Here is a 17,315-nt window from a genome sequence, read left to right as displayed (position 1 = left end):
AAGTCATAGAGCTGAATGCTGTTGCTTTTTCCATCAGATTGTGAAACTACGTTCATTGGCAAAAAACCTGATAATCACAATTCAGTTAGTCGATTCAAAATTGACTGTTAAATTGAGCGTTTCTGCAGGATATTGCTCCCTTATCCTCTGGCTATTAAAAATAATTCTGGTTTAAGTCAATTCTGCTTTGGCTTTACTTCTCATTCCATCTTTATGAGTGTGGACATAAATGCATGATGATGGCACATTTATGTAAGCTGGTTGTCCAGCAAAGGAGTAAAACTGAGAGGCAGTAACTTTAGTTTTTCCTAACTCTACCACAGTTTGACAGAACTATAAAACCAACACTGAACAAGCTGTGCAACCTCAAATGATGCATATCATGACACAGTGCTATTTAAAACAGGGATCTAAACAGACATATTATTCAGAAAGATTTTTAAACGCATTTCTCCAACTTCTTGCTAAAATTATTTTTCATGTTTATATTGACAGTGTAAGTTTGTAAAATCATAAAGCTCATCACCTTGTAGTTTTTGAACATACAGTAAGAGGTTAAATTGCTTGTATTTATAAAAACATCCATCCATTTTCTATCGTTTCTCCAGTTCAGGGTTGCAGGAGCTTATCCCGGCTACCATGAGGAAAAAGCCAGGATAAACCCCGAACAGATAACTATTAATGCTCGCATTCCAGCCCCCTGTTGCACATTCACACCTGCAACCAGTGTAGAACTGCCACTTAACCTAACCCATGCATGCAGACTACACATCTGTGTTGGTTCTCTCTACGTACTCAAGCTTCCTCCCACAGACATGCATTTAGTGGGTTTAAGCTATTTTGATGAATCTAATGTGTCTATAGGTCTAAATTGTCTTATTGTCCATAGGTGTGAATTTGATTGCAAATGGTTGCCTGTCTGTTTTAGCCCTGCGTTAGATGGTGACCTGTTCAGGGTGTACCCTGCCTCTTGCCTCTTATGTTAGCTGGCATAGGCTCCAGCGCCCCTGTGACCCTGACAAATATAAGCAGGAGAGTATGAAGGAATGGATGTCGTGCACATATAAACAAAACTGAGAGAAAACAGAAAAAAATGACTCTCTGTAAAATGCTATAAGCTATTTTTAAGACAGTCTAAAGAAACAGCTTAGAGATGCAATGCTCCAAGCTGGACTAGAGTGGGAAACCCTGTTACCCTTAGCTCTGAACTAAACCTAAACTAAGAAAAGTGCAGATAAAAGGTAGTTTATTGATTTGCACTTTGCTCTGCAGTAAACTTTATTCAGTGCACTTCATTAAAACATTCCACCTGAAACCCTGAGGTCAGCCTAGTGAGGAGGAAGGATTTGCACCTTTAAGGGCTCTGCGCCAGATCCCAGCACACAAGGCGGTCCAGTGGAATGCACTTCCACTCATGCACATAACGTCTGCTGACAACAAACCTGACCTCCTGAGGAATCTGGTGCCTTTCTTCCCCCCTCCTTACATCTCAGAGAACTGCAACAATCAGGTAAACATGAAGCCCAAGTCTCTTCCATCCAGGCTGTTTCAGAGAGATTCACCTGCAACAGCATCAGGCGAGAGTCCCAGCAGAAGTGCAGCAAAGTACGAGCGGCATGTGGACTGCGTTGATCACCCAGAGATGCTGGATCCATCTTTGTCCAACGACGGGCAGCAAACAGGTGACAGCAGCAGGCAACACGAGAAGTGCCACCGAGAAACACTTTTTGCCTTCCTGCCAGAGAGGTACGAGCTGCTGGTGGATGATGAGGCGAAAGCCAAGGCAAAAGAAGAGAAGAAGAAAAAGAAGAAAGAAAACTACAAAAAAGTCAAGAAGGTTTGTGTATTTTTATTTTTACACATTTTTTTTTAACAATGCAATTTTCCAAATCCAAGTATAAAGTTGCAAATTCATTGTGTGTATCCAGCCTAATGACAGTTTTTCTCCTAATTTTTTCTCTTCTTCATAGTGTCAGTGTGGGTAAGTTGAAATGCTTTCAGTATGAAATCAATCAGCTGCAATCAAATTATTTTAATTTGTTTGATTAAGGTTAAACGACTCTTAATAAATCAGTTCTCAGCATTATTGTGTAAAGTATCTTGAGATTAAGATGCTCCAACTTAAATAATCACGACAAGCTTTTATCATAGGTAAGATTAAAGGCTGATATGATGACGCACATATTTTAGAGGCCTTTCTTTTGGCAAACAGGACTAACTTCTGGGTTATCAGAGATGATTCTCTCTAAAGACCTTTCATAGCTTCATTTGTGTCAGCCGTGTGGTGAAACGTGCACCGAGGTGGACAACAGTTCAGGCAAACACAATAGAGCTCAGGACATACTGTTCAAAGGAGTTTCCCACTTCCTGTATGAAGGCAGCCTGCACTCAATCTTCTCTCAGTGTTCGCATTCTCAGTTCAAGTGCATGTCTGTATTTAACCCTGTGCACATCTACAGTCAGTTTACTAAGCAGAGAGGTTTATAACCATCACACGTGAGTGATAGGAAAGCAACAATTTTACAACAACCTTATCTCATGATCTGAACATAACATGTGCACATGCACAAACAAACAAACTCAAAACATAAGAGTCCGTGAATCAACTTCCAAAGAGCAAATTCCCAAATTCTTTATTAATGGGGAGTTGTTTCTTCTTTTAAGTAACATTAAAATATTATGATGTGGTCAACTCAAGAGAAAACTTACACTGTTCAAACTTTTGTCTTTTCTTGTAGTTCTGGTTTGGGTAAGTTAAAAATATGCTCTGCCTCCATCTTTTTTTCACTTAAAAAAATACGTGATCAATGAGCCTTTAACTAATGATTCAGACATTCTGCTGTTTATTGAACAGAGGGCTAATAAATCTTTTGCAAGCTGATGATTCAAATTTAAATGACCAAAATGGCCAAGATCGCTTCTATAAATTGTCCTGAAATTATTAAGTCTCTCATCTTCACAGCATGCTCCCCACTTTCTTCATTTGTTTTTTAATGTTTATCATTACTTTCTACAATTATTGAATTGATTATCATAATTATTATCATAATTATTTCCCATAAAGATACTTCTGGCTACCACCTTATTCACAAGGGGTCGCCACAGTGGGTAGATCCTCATGTTTGATTTGGAAGAGTTGTACACCGGATGTCCTTCCTCTATGGAAGCTTTTTTCACAAGTGAAAAAAATTACCATCCATAAGTCAAATATCCGGGTTTATTATCTCAAAATTTCAACTTACTCAGAATTCTGTGTCAACAAGTTGAAATTTCAAGATGATAACTTGAATTTCTTCTTAGCTCTGCATGGCAAAAAACCCAAAGGGATTTGTGTTTCCTCCCAGGAACAAACTGGGGACCTTTTGTTTGTTAGGCAAATGTGTAAACCACTAGACCATAAGACAAAACAAACCCCAGCTGGAAATGTAGAGGCAGGAAACACAGCAAAGGCTTGTGGCTCCTTTTGGAAAGAACAAGTTGCTTTTTAACCAGTGCTCACGTGTGATTTATAAGGAAATGGAATGTGAGCTCTGTCTTCCTTGTGACCATTAAAGACTCTTATCAGTGAGTTGTGGCCTACGTGGGTACGGTAAATAAATCATAAATAAAAAGGTGCTCATGTTTTAGTGTGTTTTGGTTTTGTTATTGATTAATTTAAATTGCAGACTGTTGCATTCCGATATGTCATAATTTTTTCCCCCGTAAACCTTCCGACTTCCTGCATCCTCTGTAGCCAGTTATCTCCTTCCTGTCCAGAGAGTGCAGAAGAGGATTGTGCTTACAGTGTGCCACTCTTCCTGCTGCGCCATTGTTCTAAAGCACGCACACTTATATTATGTCCTAACTTCGATTTTCTGTTATTTTCACCTGCGTTTTGAAGAATCTCTGGGAACTGATGCAGCATCTTAATACTGTGAAAGTAAAAATGATTATGACCTGTGTGGAAACAATCACATTTGTTACCGCTGCTTGTTTCTTTTCTTTCTTGCCTTCTCTGAATGAGTGGATTAGTCGATTTATAGATCATAAAAATGTGGTCAATGATAGGTGGATTTATTAAGTATTTTTCCGATTTATCTTTCAGAACGTTGGCAAGGCACTGCGCTCCACATGGAAGTGTTTGATGCTTGGTCTCTACAGCTTTGCTCTCGGATACTCCACTCCCATCACGGTGGCTGCTACTTTTGTCCCTGACTTTCACCCGAGCAGGAACAGGACCTGAGTCGAGCTCTGTCGATCTCCTCCACTTTGTTTTCATACTTAGCTGTATATACCAGTAACTCGCAGACTCTTACCAAAGACTTTTAAAATGTGAATAATGACTGTGCAATTCAGATTACATTTTCAAATTCCATACTTTTGCAGATCTTACAAGATCTGATGGTCATATTTGCAGAAATATGCAAGATCATAAAATCTTATTAAGTATTCGGTTAAATACTGAAAATACTTATGTGTCTTTTTTGGTTGGACTTGTTTTTAAATCAAGTGTCTGCATGTGTTCAAAGGGATTATGTGGGCATGTGGAAACTATAGCAGGGCAGCAATAACAGGAATATTCACCGTAGCTGCAGGCGAGGTGAGTCAGGGCAGAGACCTCTTTAAGGGATTTGCAAGCAGGACAGACTTAACGAGGAAGCGATTATCAGTAAAATACTGGAAAAGCAAGTAAACAGAAAGGAACTGGCCCAGTCCTTTTCTGGGTGGCACAACGTAGGTGCTTTTTAGTGTACAAATTCTGCTGTGAAACAAGGACATTAACTAAAACGGAACAGTAAATATTAAATAAGTATTTTGTAAACTAGCAGTAATAGTTTTAATAGTTAAAATTTTTGCAAATTTGTGAGCACAAGTATGAGGAGGTTTTTCATTTAGTTTTTTTTGGTGGGTGGTGGGGGTCTACATGACTTTTACGGTCAAAAGCCTTTACAAAAACAGAAACTAAAGCTAACTAAATAAGATACATTTTTTAAAAAAAAAAACTAAAATAAAAAAAACAAATTAAATAAACTAATATAAATTAAAAAACAAACAAAAATATAATTCTGCTGCCCAAGATTTAAAGAATTCTCTGCTTAGAACAAAATATTCCGACTTTTAAGATATTTTTAAAGATGTGTGTCGATTTGATCATTTGTAAATTAATAATTATTCATGATGTTTGTATGTTTGGTTGAAATAAAGCATTACTAGGAATGCATCTGAAGAGAAATTGACGTTTTTATTATTATTACTACTAATATTAGAGTGAAATCAGTTAAATCAGTTAATATGGATTGTTTTCAACATGTAAATGTTGACTTCATTTAATAAATTCTAATTATTCAGGTCCTATAGCTTTTGAAACATCAGCTGCTGCACATTTTTGAGATGAGCAACGTTCAGGTAAAGTGGGCCATGTAAAGGAAACCAGTTATTGCTGATAAAACAATTTAACAGCAAATCAATCAGCTTTAATTTGAACTCATTTTAAGAAACATAACACATCAACGTGTTGATTTAATAATTCATGAATTGTTCTATTTTCAAAAAGACAAATTCTTAGAGACTTTACAGAAGAATCCACCATCAGCACAGATGCCATTTTCTTCTCCACAAGTCTCATGGACTCAGGCGCTGCAATTCCCACAGCTGATCCACTCCTCAGTGGCCTCTGGGTCACTTTTGTCTCAATAGACTGCATTACATGCTTTGAAGGGCATGTCATTCTTCTTTGTGCCTTTGCTTCTTCTGGTCTTTTCTTTCTTTTTAGATTTCAGTGCCTTGGTGGAAATGTAGTCTACATGTTCATCGCTTGTGAGGAAAAATGATGGAGGCTTAGCTCTCTTCCTGACAGTCCTCTGTCATTTTGGCAGGGGACACAGATCACTGAATGTAACACAAGTTAAGGTGTGAACAGGTTAAAGACCATCTCTTCCTCAGGAACACATTCAAAGTTGACTGTTATTTCTTTAGATCCTACCACCTCTGCATCCAAGAATGTAAAGATTAGGGGCACCTCGGATACCACTGCAGGGTGATGAATGGGGCTGAGGGATTCTAAGGTCAGCTGGGCAGTGGCTAGTGGTGTCTGAGTTTTGCCTGGTGGTGCTTGTGGTTTCTGGGGTTTGCTGAAAAGGGAAGGGGAAGTAAGTGGAAGGGGTCTCTCAGTTGTTTTACTGGGAGGAAAGCACTTTTTGGAGGATGTGTATTTTTAAAGGGAACATTCCTGTCCCTCTGAACCCTTTTTTAACAGTGGCAGCCTTTCTGTATGCTGGGCAGAAAACTGAGAAAAACTCAGACGTTGGTAGCTTTTGTCCTGCCATTAGTCTGGTCCACTTTCTTCCCTCTTTGTACCAGTGGTGCTTCAGGCGTCGGAACAGGGCCTTGTCTACAGGCTGAAGAGCACAAATGGCGTGTGGAGGGTAACACAGAATGTGGACATTTTTTCTCCTCATTAAATTGATAAAGTCCATTAGTAGCAAGATGGGTCTGGCGTCATCCTGAGGTAATGACTGAACAAACAACTGACCCCATTCCAAGAAGAGATCAGCATTTATCCAGCTATTATCTAAGACCCGAACAGTAACATTCTCAGGGCAATGTTGGAGCCACTCACATCGTAGTCGTTTCCCTTTGAAGATAATCATGGTTTAACTGAAAACGCCTTCCACATTGAAGGCTGTTAAGCAAGCAAGTGGTAGTTTCACCTTTCTCACCTGCACAGACCTCCACACATGGTTGCCCAACCACTCCAAGCACCTTGGTTGAGGAGAACTGGTCTTGGAGACCCGACTCATCACAGTGCCATACATGGGAAGGTAGGCCCTCAAGGCCGAGAGTGCAGAGCAGGTTTCCCATCCTTTTCTTCTGTCTCTCTTCTTGTTGCCTCCTCTCCTTTTATTTCCCTCCCTTCCTCCTCCTGTCTTCTCCTGTAAGCTTCTTCCTGTCCCTCTTCTCTCCTTGATGTTCTTTTCTGTTTGCCATAGTCTACTCTGGGAAAATCAGAATTTCATGTTACTTGATATATATACTACTATCACTGCGACATGGAATCATGGCTAGTTCATCTCTTCCTCTGTGTGTGTGTGTGTGTGTGTGTGCATTTAAGTGTGCATTGCTCACAATGCATACTACATCAAGGCTAAAGCACCCACAAACTTCGGATCTGCACAATTAGAAAGGAGATGTTAAAATGTATCTAGTGTATGATTTGACATGTATTGATATATTTACTGTTCTTTGATAAAAGGAACCATAAAATTTCAATTCTGAAGGAGGCTCATTTCAGCTGAAAAGGGTGACTCAATGTACCACAATTCATTAAGGTAAATTGAGCCGCCCATAAAAAATGCATTTTTATTTTTTAAAAGTTAGCTAAACAAAGAAAATGCTTGCTATCTGGTGGAAACGATCACAATATGAAGTATTAGCCCGTTTTTTTTTCAATGTATATTTTTTTAAACTTTTTTTTTAATCAACCTTATGATTTTCAAGAAAGATTTGTCAACCAGGCCACTCACTCCTCAGTTCTTTTCACCAAGCTGGATGTGAAGCATTTCCCCACCCACTACAGCAACTATAGAGCAATCAAATCAATTTGTTTTATTTTGTTTTTTAAAGTACAGTTCTGCCAACAATTTGAAAATTCTTTGCAGCCATTGGCCGTAAACAATTAAAGAGCTAGGAGACTTAAACGGCACATTTTACCTGATGGCCCAATTTACCTGATGACACCCTATTTGTGCTGAGTATGCAGAACGAAAAAGTGTAAGAAAATCAATCAGATTTACAACAAAATAAAATTAAAATTAATGAAAAACAATCATAGCAAAAAAATAAAATAAAAATGTGATTTTGAGTATTTTAATGTTTCACATGTCATTATGTGCCCATGGATTCTTTTCCCATCCTTTCTTCCTTTGGTAAGTCAGCATTTCAGGTTGTAGCTCGAAATGTCGAATTCGGTAACTAAAAATCATGACGTTTCAACTTACCTTTTCCAGTCTTTTTTTTTTTTTTTTTTTTTTTTTTGCCAAACAATCTTATTCTAATTCAGTTTTTTATTATATTTTACTAAAAGTAGAAACCAATGACTGTTTTCTACAGTCATTGGTAGAAACCCCTGTGACGTCAAACGGCTGCGACTTAACGTGTCACTTCCGCAGTGTGGTGGTGTTTACACACAGGAGAATTAATATTTTTAGAAGATGACGGTCAATAAAGCAGATAATATTAGCAGTATCCCCATCGACGGATTCAGCAATGTAAGAATAACGTCGTTATGGACTTTCTTCATGTCGGTAAGTTCAATTTTGTTTCCCCGATTCCAGAGACTAGCAAACTATGCTTCAGCTATTACAGCTAACAGGAGTCCCTTTCATTTTAATTCAAGTTTGGCAGCTCCACTAACGGCTGTGTGTGTGTGTGTGTGTGTGTTGGTATGCAGGTGCAGTGGTCCGAGCCCTGGCTCATCGGTCTGCTGGTGTTTCATGCTGTGTGCTTGTTCCTGACTTTGCTCACCTGCAAGTATTACAGAGCTCAGATCTGCCACTTCCTTCTCGTAGGTACGTGTCACAAAACTAACTACACTGTTCAAAACAAAAAAAAAGAAGGAAACTTGATAATCAAGTTAAAAGTCTGTACTGATATACGCTGTGTAATTTATTAAAAACAAGATTAGACAAGCGTCCATTATGCCATTATTGATCCATCTTTATCGATTTCTTTTTTTACCCAGTTCTATATATACCCAGCTGTCTTATTATCTTAAATCCCAAACAAGCTTACTGCCTATTGTTAGCTGTAGCATCAGTCTCTCAATTAACATTTACAGTGGGAAAATAGAGAATATTTGTATGACATTCATTCCCGTGTAGGCTTTCTTAGGCAAGTAAAATGTGCCTTTGATTTTATTATAATTTGGCGTCAGTAACAGATGAGCTGCTTGGCCGAGAAATGTGTGGCGTAAGATCAGATAAGTGGATCTCATGTTGTGTAGAAAGATGTCTCAGAATGTTGCTGGTGTTTCCACTCCCTACTTGAAATAATCATGTTAATCATGCAATAATCGATGCAGACATTACAGCTAGTCTAGTCTAGCAAGTCTTTGGACTGCTTCTCACCTCCCAAATCTCTCCCATGACTCCCTTTTTATGGCAACACCAAATGTGCTTGTATGATGTTACTGACTTGCAGTCAGTTTGCATTTCCAGCATCTGCAAGCAATGATAAAGGAGATAAGCTGAGTGTCGTATGATTCTGATGCTTTGGAAAAATTGGAATCAGCTCTCAAGTTCTCCGGTTCTCAATTTTTATTCCTAGTTAGTGGAAACTAAAATGATCCACTATTTGAGAGCTGAATACTAAATCACACCAAATATGAAAGTTAAAAATTGAAATCGCAGGTTGGTGCAACTTCCTTCATAATGTGCCTGAGTGGTGTCTATCCCTCCATGTACTTCTGTGCACCCCTGACCATGCCTGGGCATGCTCCTGATGAGACTGTGGACCATGCCTTTGGCTCCTGGACAATCTGTAGCATTATCTTACAGTAAATACACTAATTTGTAACATCCAAGAGGCTCTCAGCTGTATTCAGTTGTATTGTCTGGGAAACATGAAGGCCATTAAAAGGCATCATCACACAGGACAGCAATGACCCCATTCTGTATTTGATACGGCTCATATCATCGGCCGATATTTACATTGATTTTTATACATGTGTTTTCTGTTAATTGTTACTATTGACCTACCATTAACTCATAAGCCTAACTACCTGAATTACTGCTCAATTATTGATGTCATCAAGCACGATTTAAAACCACACATTTACATGGTCACTAAAGGAAAGGGTATGACTTTCAACGTTTTACTACAGGTCAGACACTTTAACGCGCACATTAATATCAATAATGGGAGCTTTTAATTCTAAGCATTGAAAATAAGATGTAAATGACTTAAAAGGCTTGGTTCTTTGTATCTACCATACAAATGCATGGATAGAATAGAATAGAATAGAATAAACCTTTATTATCCCACGGATGAGACATTTCAGTTTTACAGAGATCTTACAGCAAGGGAAAATAAAATATAAAAGGAAGACACAAGGTGGTCCTAAATACATAAGCAACCGAAGTTCATATATACAGGTAACAATGTACAGAACATGTATAGAAAAATAGAAAAATTGTACAGAGATATGTATAAAATGTACAGGGATATGTATCAAAATATGCCCGTGTCACAGATTCCCCTGTATCTGCCATCTGTTGAGTCCGTCTTCCACCCTCAGTTAATGGTGTAGAAAGGTAACAGCATGCCAGATAAGAAAATAAAAACTTGAGAATTCTTAAAACTTAAATTTACTGGTGACCGTTTAATGTGCATATCAACATGCAAACATTGCGTTATATTTACATATGTAAGAATGGTTTACTAACCAGTCTCAATGAGAGAGTATGTACATAAAAACACACAGGAAAAGAAATTGTACTATTTATTTGCAGTAAATATTTATATCCATGACCATATAGATATTAGAGATCTTGGTAGCCTAGATATTTTTTTATAGTTTCGGCAAAATTGAACCAGTTGCCCCGGAGGAGTTCAAGTGACAACATTATACAGAGCCATACCTACGTTACACTCTACATCAGATGTGTTATACATCAGCTAGAATCGGCCCACCAAATACTAAAATCTGGCTTACTGCACGGCTTTGGAAAATTGGTTTTACAGCTTTTCCTACTGATAATGACCTCCACTGTGGCCATTCATACTACACCAAAGTAGTATGAAAGTAACAGATAAACAGTGAAATTACAGAAAGTTCCTGTTTTTTAACTATCTCAATTCAATTCAAATCTGCTGATCTGCTTTATAATCACATCACAGTCAGCACAATGAGCTAACAGAACTCTTTCTGTTATTTTACACATTTATTTATTACAGTTTAAGCCCAAAGCAGCATTTCTTTCTCAAGTAGAAAAACTGAAATGCCTTACTAAAATTGCACTTCTCTTTTATATTAAATTATCTCCAAACTTCTTTACACTGACAGAAAGGAGTTTCACTGGTCTGCCCCACTTACGACCAAAACGGGGTGTATGTGGCCCACAATTCGAAATGAATGTGACATCTCTGATGTATATGGCATGATGATGATGATAGTATTAGTAACTGTTAAATGCTCTTTATATAGACTGACCTGGATTCATTAGAAAATGTACTTATTAGCAGTAGTGCTAACATGTTAAGTAAAGCTTTATGCACACAAAAAAAACCTACCAGTGTGTTGCTGAAACACTCTGAGAAGTGTTATTTTTTGTTTCCATGTTAACCTAAAACACATGAAAGCACCAAAGTGAGAAAAAGACCTCACAGTAGGGAAAATGGGACCACTGATGCAGAGCAAGAATCCCTGCTGCGCACAAAACCAGCCAAGCAATGATGCAATAAGGAACCAGACTTTCCAACATTTCCAGTGTTTGTTATCTTAATTATCACCGTCTGCAAATGCCTCTCAAAACTATGTCTGAAAAATGACATTTTTTGAACACTTTCTCATGGATAAACTGCAAAAAAAACCCCAACCCCCAATTTTTGACCTTGAAATCTCAGAAAACATCTTTACTGGCCATAGTGATGATGTAAAATAGTTACAGTTAAAAAGCGTAATGCTTCTTAACATTAAGCCTAATTAATGCTGATAAATCTCAAAGCTACTGGTTAAATAAATCATTATTATTATTAATCATTATTAGTAAATCTACTATACCTTTTACAAGTTTTTTCAGCACAGTTTTTAAATGTAAATGACTTGATGCTTACACGTAGTACACGTGTAACCTGTGGCTAATATCCCTTCTCTTTACAGTTGGTCTGGTTTATAGTGCTGAATATCTAAACGAGCTGGCTGCCAGAAACTGGAGGTAACAGCATTGATCACATATTTTCTTTTACCACTTTTGCGCTAAATATTACAGGCGATATGTCAAAGCCATATTAAGCTTCACTGTTTCTTGCAGGTCCTATTCAAACTTCCAGTACTTTGATTCCAAGGGCATGTTCATCTCTTTGGTTTTCTCGATTCCTCTTCTTCTCAATGCTGTCATCATCGTGGTATGTTTAGCATTTGTTCTCAGCATTTATGATTTTATTTAAAAAAAAAAAAGAAAAGTCAAACTCTCCCTCTACAATACACTTTGACAGATGGTGTGGGTGTACAGGACCTTTTCCACTATGACTGAGCTGAAGACCCTTCAGCTGAAGAGAAAGGCCCGCAGAGAGAAGAGAGAGAAGAATGACTGATCCGTCTCTGCATGTCCATAAATGGGCTTCATTTGGAGGAATTTGGAAGCTCCGATTTGCTAATCCCGAATTTTGGAAATGGAAAGTCAGTTCCATCTTGTGACTTAAAAAGGATTTTTTCATTGATGTTGGTTAATGTGAGGAATGGGTGTCTTTTTTGGTTTTGTTTTTTGGCTGTGACTGTTAAAAACCTGTGTACACTATGACATTTCTGAAGACCAAGGACACTTAGTGTTTTGTATTTAACGTGTGAAAGCATGTTAAAATGCACCCCCTCCCCTCAAAAAGACTGTCGTTTTAATTGTCTAGGTGTCTGTTACCCTAAATGTTCATTTTGCTCATTTTTTGATTCTCAATATATCAGTCATTTTAAAGACTAGTTGCATGAAACTTGGCCAGGGTGTGTTTTTTAGGATTATTTTTAAAATTCAATGATCCCCTCTATGGTGTGGTGTGCAGCAGTGGTTCTCAAACTTTTCACAATGAGTACCACCTCATAAAATAAATGGCTCTTGAAGCACCACCCTTATGACCGACATTAAAGTACAGTAGTATAGGCCACATACAGTTTACACAGACAATTTTATTTCTTATATAAATGCTATTTATTTTAACTGTCATAAACAGGATGTGACAAGTGATAATAATAACAACTGTACTACATTAAAAGATTCAGAGCAGATGGGATATCAAATCTTTAACTAATGACCTGATGAAACCTGCTTCCGGGTCCAAACTACTCTGCATTTATTAAGGCTGTTGTGTTTTTAACATGTTGTAATGCTTTGTATCTTGTTCTGTTTAATCTGAACAAGCCCCTAAATAATTCAATGATCACTGTCGGCCTCTCACGGTTTTTATCATCACTATTCATTTTAAAGCTCAGTTTTTAAAACCTTACGATGTAACTACAACCCAGCCCATGCAGCAGTATATTAATGACTAACCTTATATTGCAGTTGTTCTCCTGACTGAAGTTTGGTCTGTTTAGCATCCTGCCATGCGATTACATGGAAAATACACCTCTCTCAAGGCGCTGCTGCTGCGGTGCTACTCCCTTTACGGCCTGGGTGATGGTACCGCTCTCGAGCTCATGGAGAGCACACTCCTTGCTAGGAACAGATGACAGCGGATTTCTCTTCACTCACGTCTTCCTCTGACATATGCTGGTGCGAGCTGGTCTCACCAACTCCCCGCTGCTGGCCGCGAAGGGTTACCGCTCACCCGCAGAAGAAGCGGATTGAATTCTCCTGACTACCAGGAGCTTCAGCATTCAGACAATAGTTCCCGACTGACCAGCAGCATCTCCCACGCCCCCACCGATTCTCCCAGGGGCCTCATCGATGGTGGCTAGGATCGGGGCACCGTGGAAAAGGGCTGTTTTTTTATCATCAGTGTGACTTGTGTCGTCTTTGCATACCTCCACAATGGTATATCATTTAATCTTAAGAAAGAAATTGGAGTATTAACGCGTTTCCCACCAGAAGAGCCCAAGTACCTTAAGTGGTACGTGTACCACAGTTTGAGAAAGACTGGTGTATAGAAAAGGATATTGGCATATATGCCAACACTGTTTGCTCTCGTACCTTTTTTGTGCCCATTGAGTTCTATTATAATCATATATTTCAAATATACTGTAATCCTGACATGTTATAATGCTTTTCCCATGAATACCTAATGGATCTAAGGTTCTGCCTTCAAAATGAAGGAAAAATAGGTTTTGGATGAAATGAGTACTCTCATCACCGGATATAGGCAGAACTCCACCTTAGACATTTTCAGTGGAGGCCTGGTTTTGAATGCAGGACCACCATAAAAATGGTGTGGATGTGCTGGGATTGATATAAGAGAGTGGTGTGAATGTGATTGAGAATAAATTTTGTGTGTGTGTGTAATTATCAAAGGCCAAAGGGGCTGTGTTTATGTTCTTTCTTGATCAAAGACAGCCTCCTCTCGCTTATTGTATGCACGGTATAACATGTTTATGCAGGTGCCCCTTTGAAGTCTGTGAGAATAATTTGGAGCCTGGTTTTACTGGTAATTTCCAGTGTTCCCAACTTAGAGACTTTGTCGCTATGTTTTATTAGCGAGTTTTCAGACCCCCTTAGGGACTTTTTTTTTTTTTCTCAAAAAGCGACTAGTAACAAATCTGGCGACTTTTACTGGTGTTATTAGGAAGACTTAATGCCGTGTTCTCCTTCGTTTGGTACATAACTGTTTTGGGGGCAAATAAAATGCAAGTAGGGATTAAAACCGCAGAAATAAGGATTACCCGGTGCTGGAAATGCTAGCGCATGATGCAGTGTTTTGATTTTGTTGCCACTCGTACCCACAATGCAATGCGCGAAAGTCACGTGGTCTTTCAATCTCTATTGTTGTTCTTGCAAATACAGTTGGAGAGAAAAAAAAAGGACAACCAATAGCGATTTTCCTTACTGAGGATTTTGCAACACTGGTCATTTCTGCACCATGGAGCCCACATTGAATTCAGACGAGGCTGTTGCTGCAGTCTTGCAGTCTTCCGAAAGCGAAAAAGATAGCACTAGCAATGAAGAAGGGGAGGAATATCTGCCAGGCAATGAGGAGCTTTGCAGCTCGTCGGAGGAGGAGAAGGAGGAAGAGACAAAAATGGAGCTTGACAGTCAGTGGAGATCGAAAAATGGGGAAATCCTGTGGTGTCCCACACACGAAGAGACCCTGCGATTTTTCCCCGCTTCCATTTTAACCCCAGGACCAACCCATTACGCAACTGCTAGGATCAGCAGCCCCGTGAGTGCTTTTGATCTTCTTTTTGCGGAGGACCTTATGCAGCTAATCCGGCATTTTACCAACCTGCAGGGGAAGAGGTCGGTAAAACAGTGGAAGGACGTAGGTGAGGAGGAGCTGCGGGCTTACATGGGGCTGCTGATCCTTGCTGGCCTGTACAGGTCTCAACATGAAGCTACAGAAAGCCTGTGGGATGGGGTGACAGGACGTGTTATTTTTCCTGCTACAATGTCACGAAAAAGATTCCAGCAAATTAATATGGCCCTAAGATTTGACGATCGTCTTTCCCGTCCAGGTTGCCGCAGGGAGAATAAGATGGGTCCTATAAAGGATTTATGGAGCAAGTGGAGTAGCCGCCTGCCCACATTTTTTAATCCAGGGAGGGAAATATGTGTGGATGAACAGCTGGTCCCTTTTAGGGGCCGCTGTTCATTCAAACAATATATGCGCCTCAAACCTGCAAAATATGGGCTAAAGATCTGGGCCTTATGCGATGTGCAGACCTCCTATGCCTGGAGGCTGCAGATATACACAGGGAAGTCTGAATCAGCAAAGAGGGAGGTTAGTCAAGGAATGCAGGTGGTGCTTGATTTGACAGACGGGCTGAAGGGCCACACAGTAACAATGGACAATTTTTTTACATCATTTCCTCTTGCAGAGGAATTGAGGAAGAGGAAGATGGCCCTGGTGGGCACTCTGAGGATTAACAAACCTGAGCTGCCCCCACAGCTGCTGAACATTCAACACAGAGAGGTAATGTCCTCTGTCTTTGCTTTTAGTCGCAACGCTGCTTTGGTATCCTATGTGCCAAAGAAATCAAGAAATGTTCTCCTGTTGAGCACAAAGCACCGTGAGCCACAAGTCGAGAACTCTGGCAAGAAAAAGCCCCAGATCATCCTGGACTATAACAAGTGCAAAGGGGCTGTGGATCATCTAGATCAGGTAAGCACAATTATACATCAATTATTTGCCAAATTATTTACTGTTACTCGTTGTTAAAACTGTGAGAGTCCCATCAGTTATCTGATAGCATAAATGTGATGATGATAGTTTGGATAGTTACAGTAACGGGGGGGGGACTGTATAAATCTATTCATGTCATTTCATGTCATTTCTCTTTCTTTTGCAGGTTTGTGGCACCTACTCCTGCCGTCGGAGGACACGTAGGTGGCCCATGTGTCTGCTGTATCATATGATTGATGTAAGCTGCTACAACGCTTTTGTCCTCTTCACTGCTGTGGACACAGAGTGGAACAAAGGAAAGCGCTATTGCCGGCGTCTGTTCATAGAGCAGGTTGGCAGAGCACTCATCACCCCGACCATGATGAAGAGAAGCCACCTGCCTAGAACACCGTTTGCAGTCAGCCTGGTCTTACAAGCCCAGGGCAAAGAGCAGCAGGATCAGCAGGAGAAAGAGGAAGAGCAGCAGGAGGAGGAGGAAGAGCAGCAGGAGGAGGAGTGGGAGTCGCCTTCCAAAAAGCGGAAGCAGTGCGCATCGTGCAAACAGCGCAAAAGGATCATAACCAACTGCTGCAAATGTGGTGCCCCTGCCTGCAAAATCCATCTGAAAACACTTTGTGGTTCATGTTATAAAATGTAAATTACATCTTTGTTCAGTTTGTTGTTGAGTTTATTCAGCTCAGTTCAGTTTGTTTTTGCAAAAAATTGTCATTGTTCCAAAAATAATAATGCATCCAAATCAATGTTGTTATCAATTACTGACCTATTCAAGGCTGTAATAACCTCATGCCAAATATTTTGTTTTGCAACTAATTTTTGGAAAACATTACAGATTGTGGGTTTTTCCCATTAAAAATCAGGGATCTTTATGACAATAAGGGCATTAAAAACATAAAAAAAAATGAAAAACTTTATACATATGGTTAGGTCTGAAGTTGTTGAAAAGATCTGATGTGAAAAATTTTTATATATGACATCGTAACACTTTTGTGGGCGCAATCATGTGGGGTCCCGAGGGCAAAAGTGATCTTTTTTTTAAAAACTGATTGCTCCAAAAATAATAATGCATCCAAATCAATGTTGTTATCAATTATTGACCTATTCTAGGCTGCAATAAACTCATGGCAAATATTCTATTTTGCAACTCATTTTTGGAAAATATTGCAGATTATGGTTTTTTCCAATAAAAAAACCAGGGGTCTTTGTGACAATAAGGGTATAGAAATATACAAATATTAATAAAAAATAATAAAAAACATTATACCTATGGTTAGGTCTGAAGTTGTTGAAAAGATCTG

General features: G+C 39.2%; 2 protein-coding genes across 2 annotated transcripts; both read left to right on the top strand.

Moving 5' to 3' along the window:
- Window positions 1-8,111: 8,111 nt before the first annotated feature.
- tmem18 (transmembrane protein 18) lies at window positions 8,112-13,128 on the top strand. Its single transcript, XM_003449848.4, has 5 exons — window positions 8,112-8,282; window positions 8,429-8,546; window positions 11,858-11,912; window positions 12,009-12,102; window positions 12,193-13,128. Exons 1-5 carry the CDS (start codon window positions 8,190-8,192, stop codon window positions 12,289-12,291), a joined length of 459 nt encoding a protein of 152 aa, XP_003449896.1. The 5' UTR covers window positions 8,112-8,189; the 3' UTR covers window positions 12,292-13,128.
- A 61-nt stretch (window positions 13,129-13,189) lies between these two features.
- On the top strand, window positions 13,190-17,201 carry LOC100691378 (piggyBac transposable element-derived protein 4). The gene is made up of 2 exons (XM_003449849.5): window positions 13,190-15,999; window positions 16,187-17,201. The coding sequence occupies exons 1-2, from the start codon at window positions 14,761-14,763 to the stop codon at window positions 16,655-16,657; spliced, it is 1,710 nt and encodes a 569-aa protein (XP_003449897.2). The 5' UTR covers window positions 13,190-14,760; the 3' UTR covers window positions 16,658-17,201.
- Window positions 17,202-17,315: the final 114 nt, after the last annotated feature.

The sequence above is a fragment of the Oreochromis niloticus genome, linkage group LG15 (genome assembly GCF_001858045.2).
Source record: "Oreochromis niloticus isolate F11D_XX linkage group LG15, O_niloticus_UMD_NMBU, whole genome shotgun sequence".
NCBI classification, from domain to species: domain Eukaryota; kingdom Metazoa; phylum Chordata; class Actinopteri; order Cichliformes; family Cichlidae; genus Oreochromis; species Oreochromis niloticus.
The sequence above is the reverse complement of the archived record's forward strand: the minus strand, read 5'-3'. Positions and strand labels throughout refer to the sequence as shown.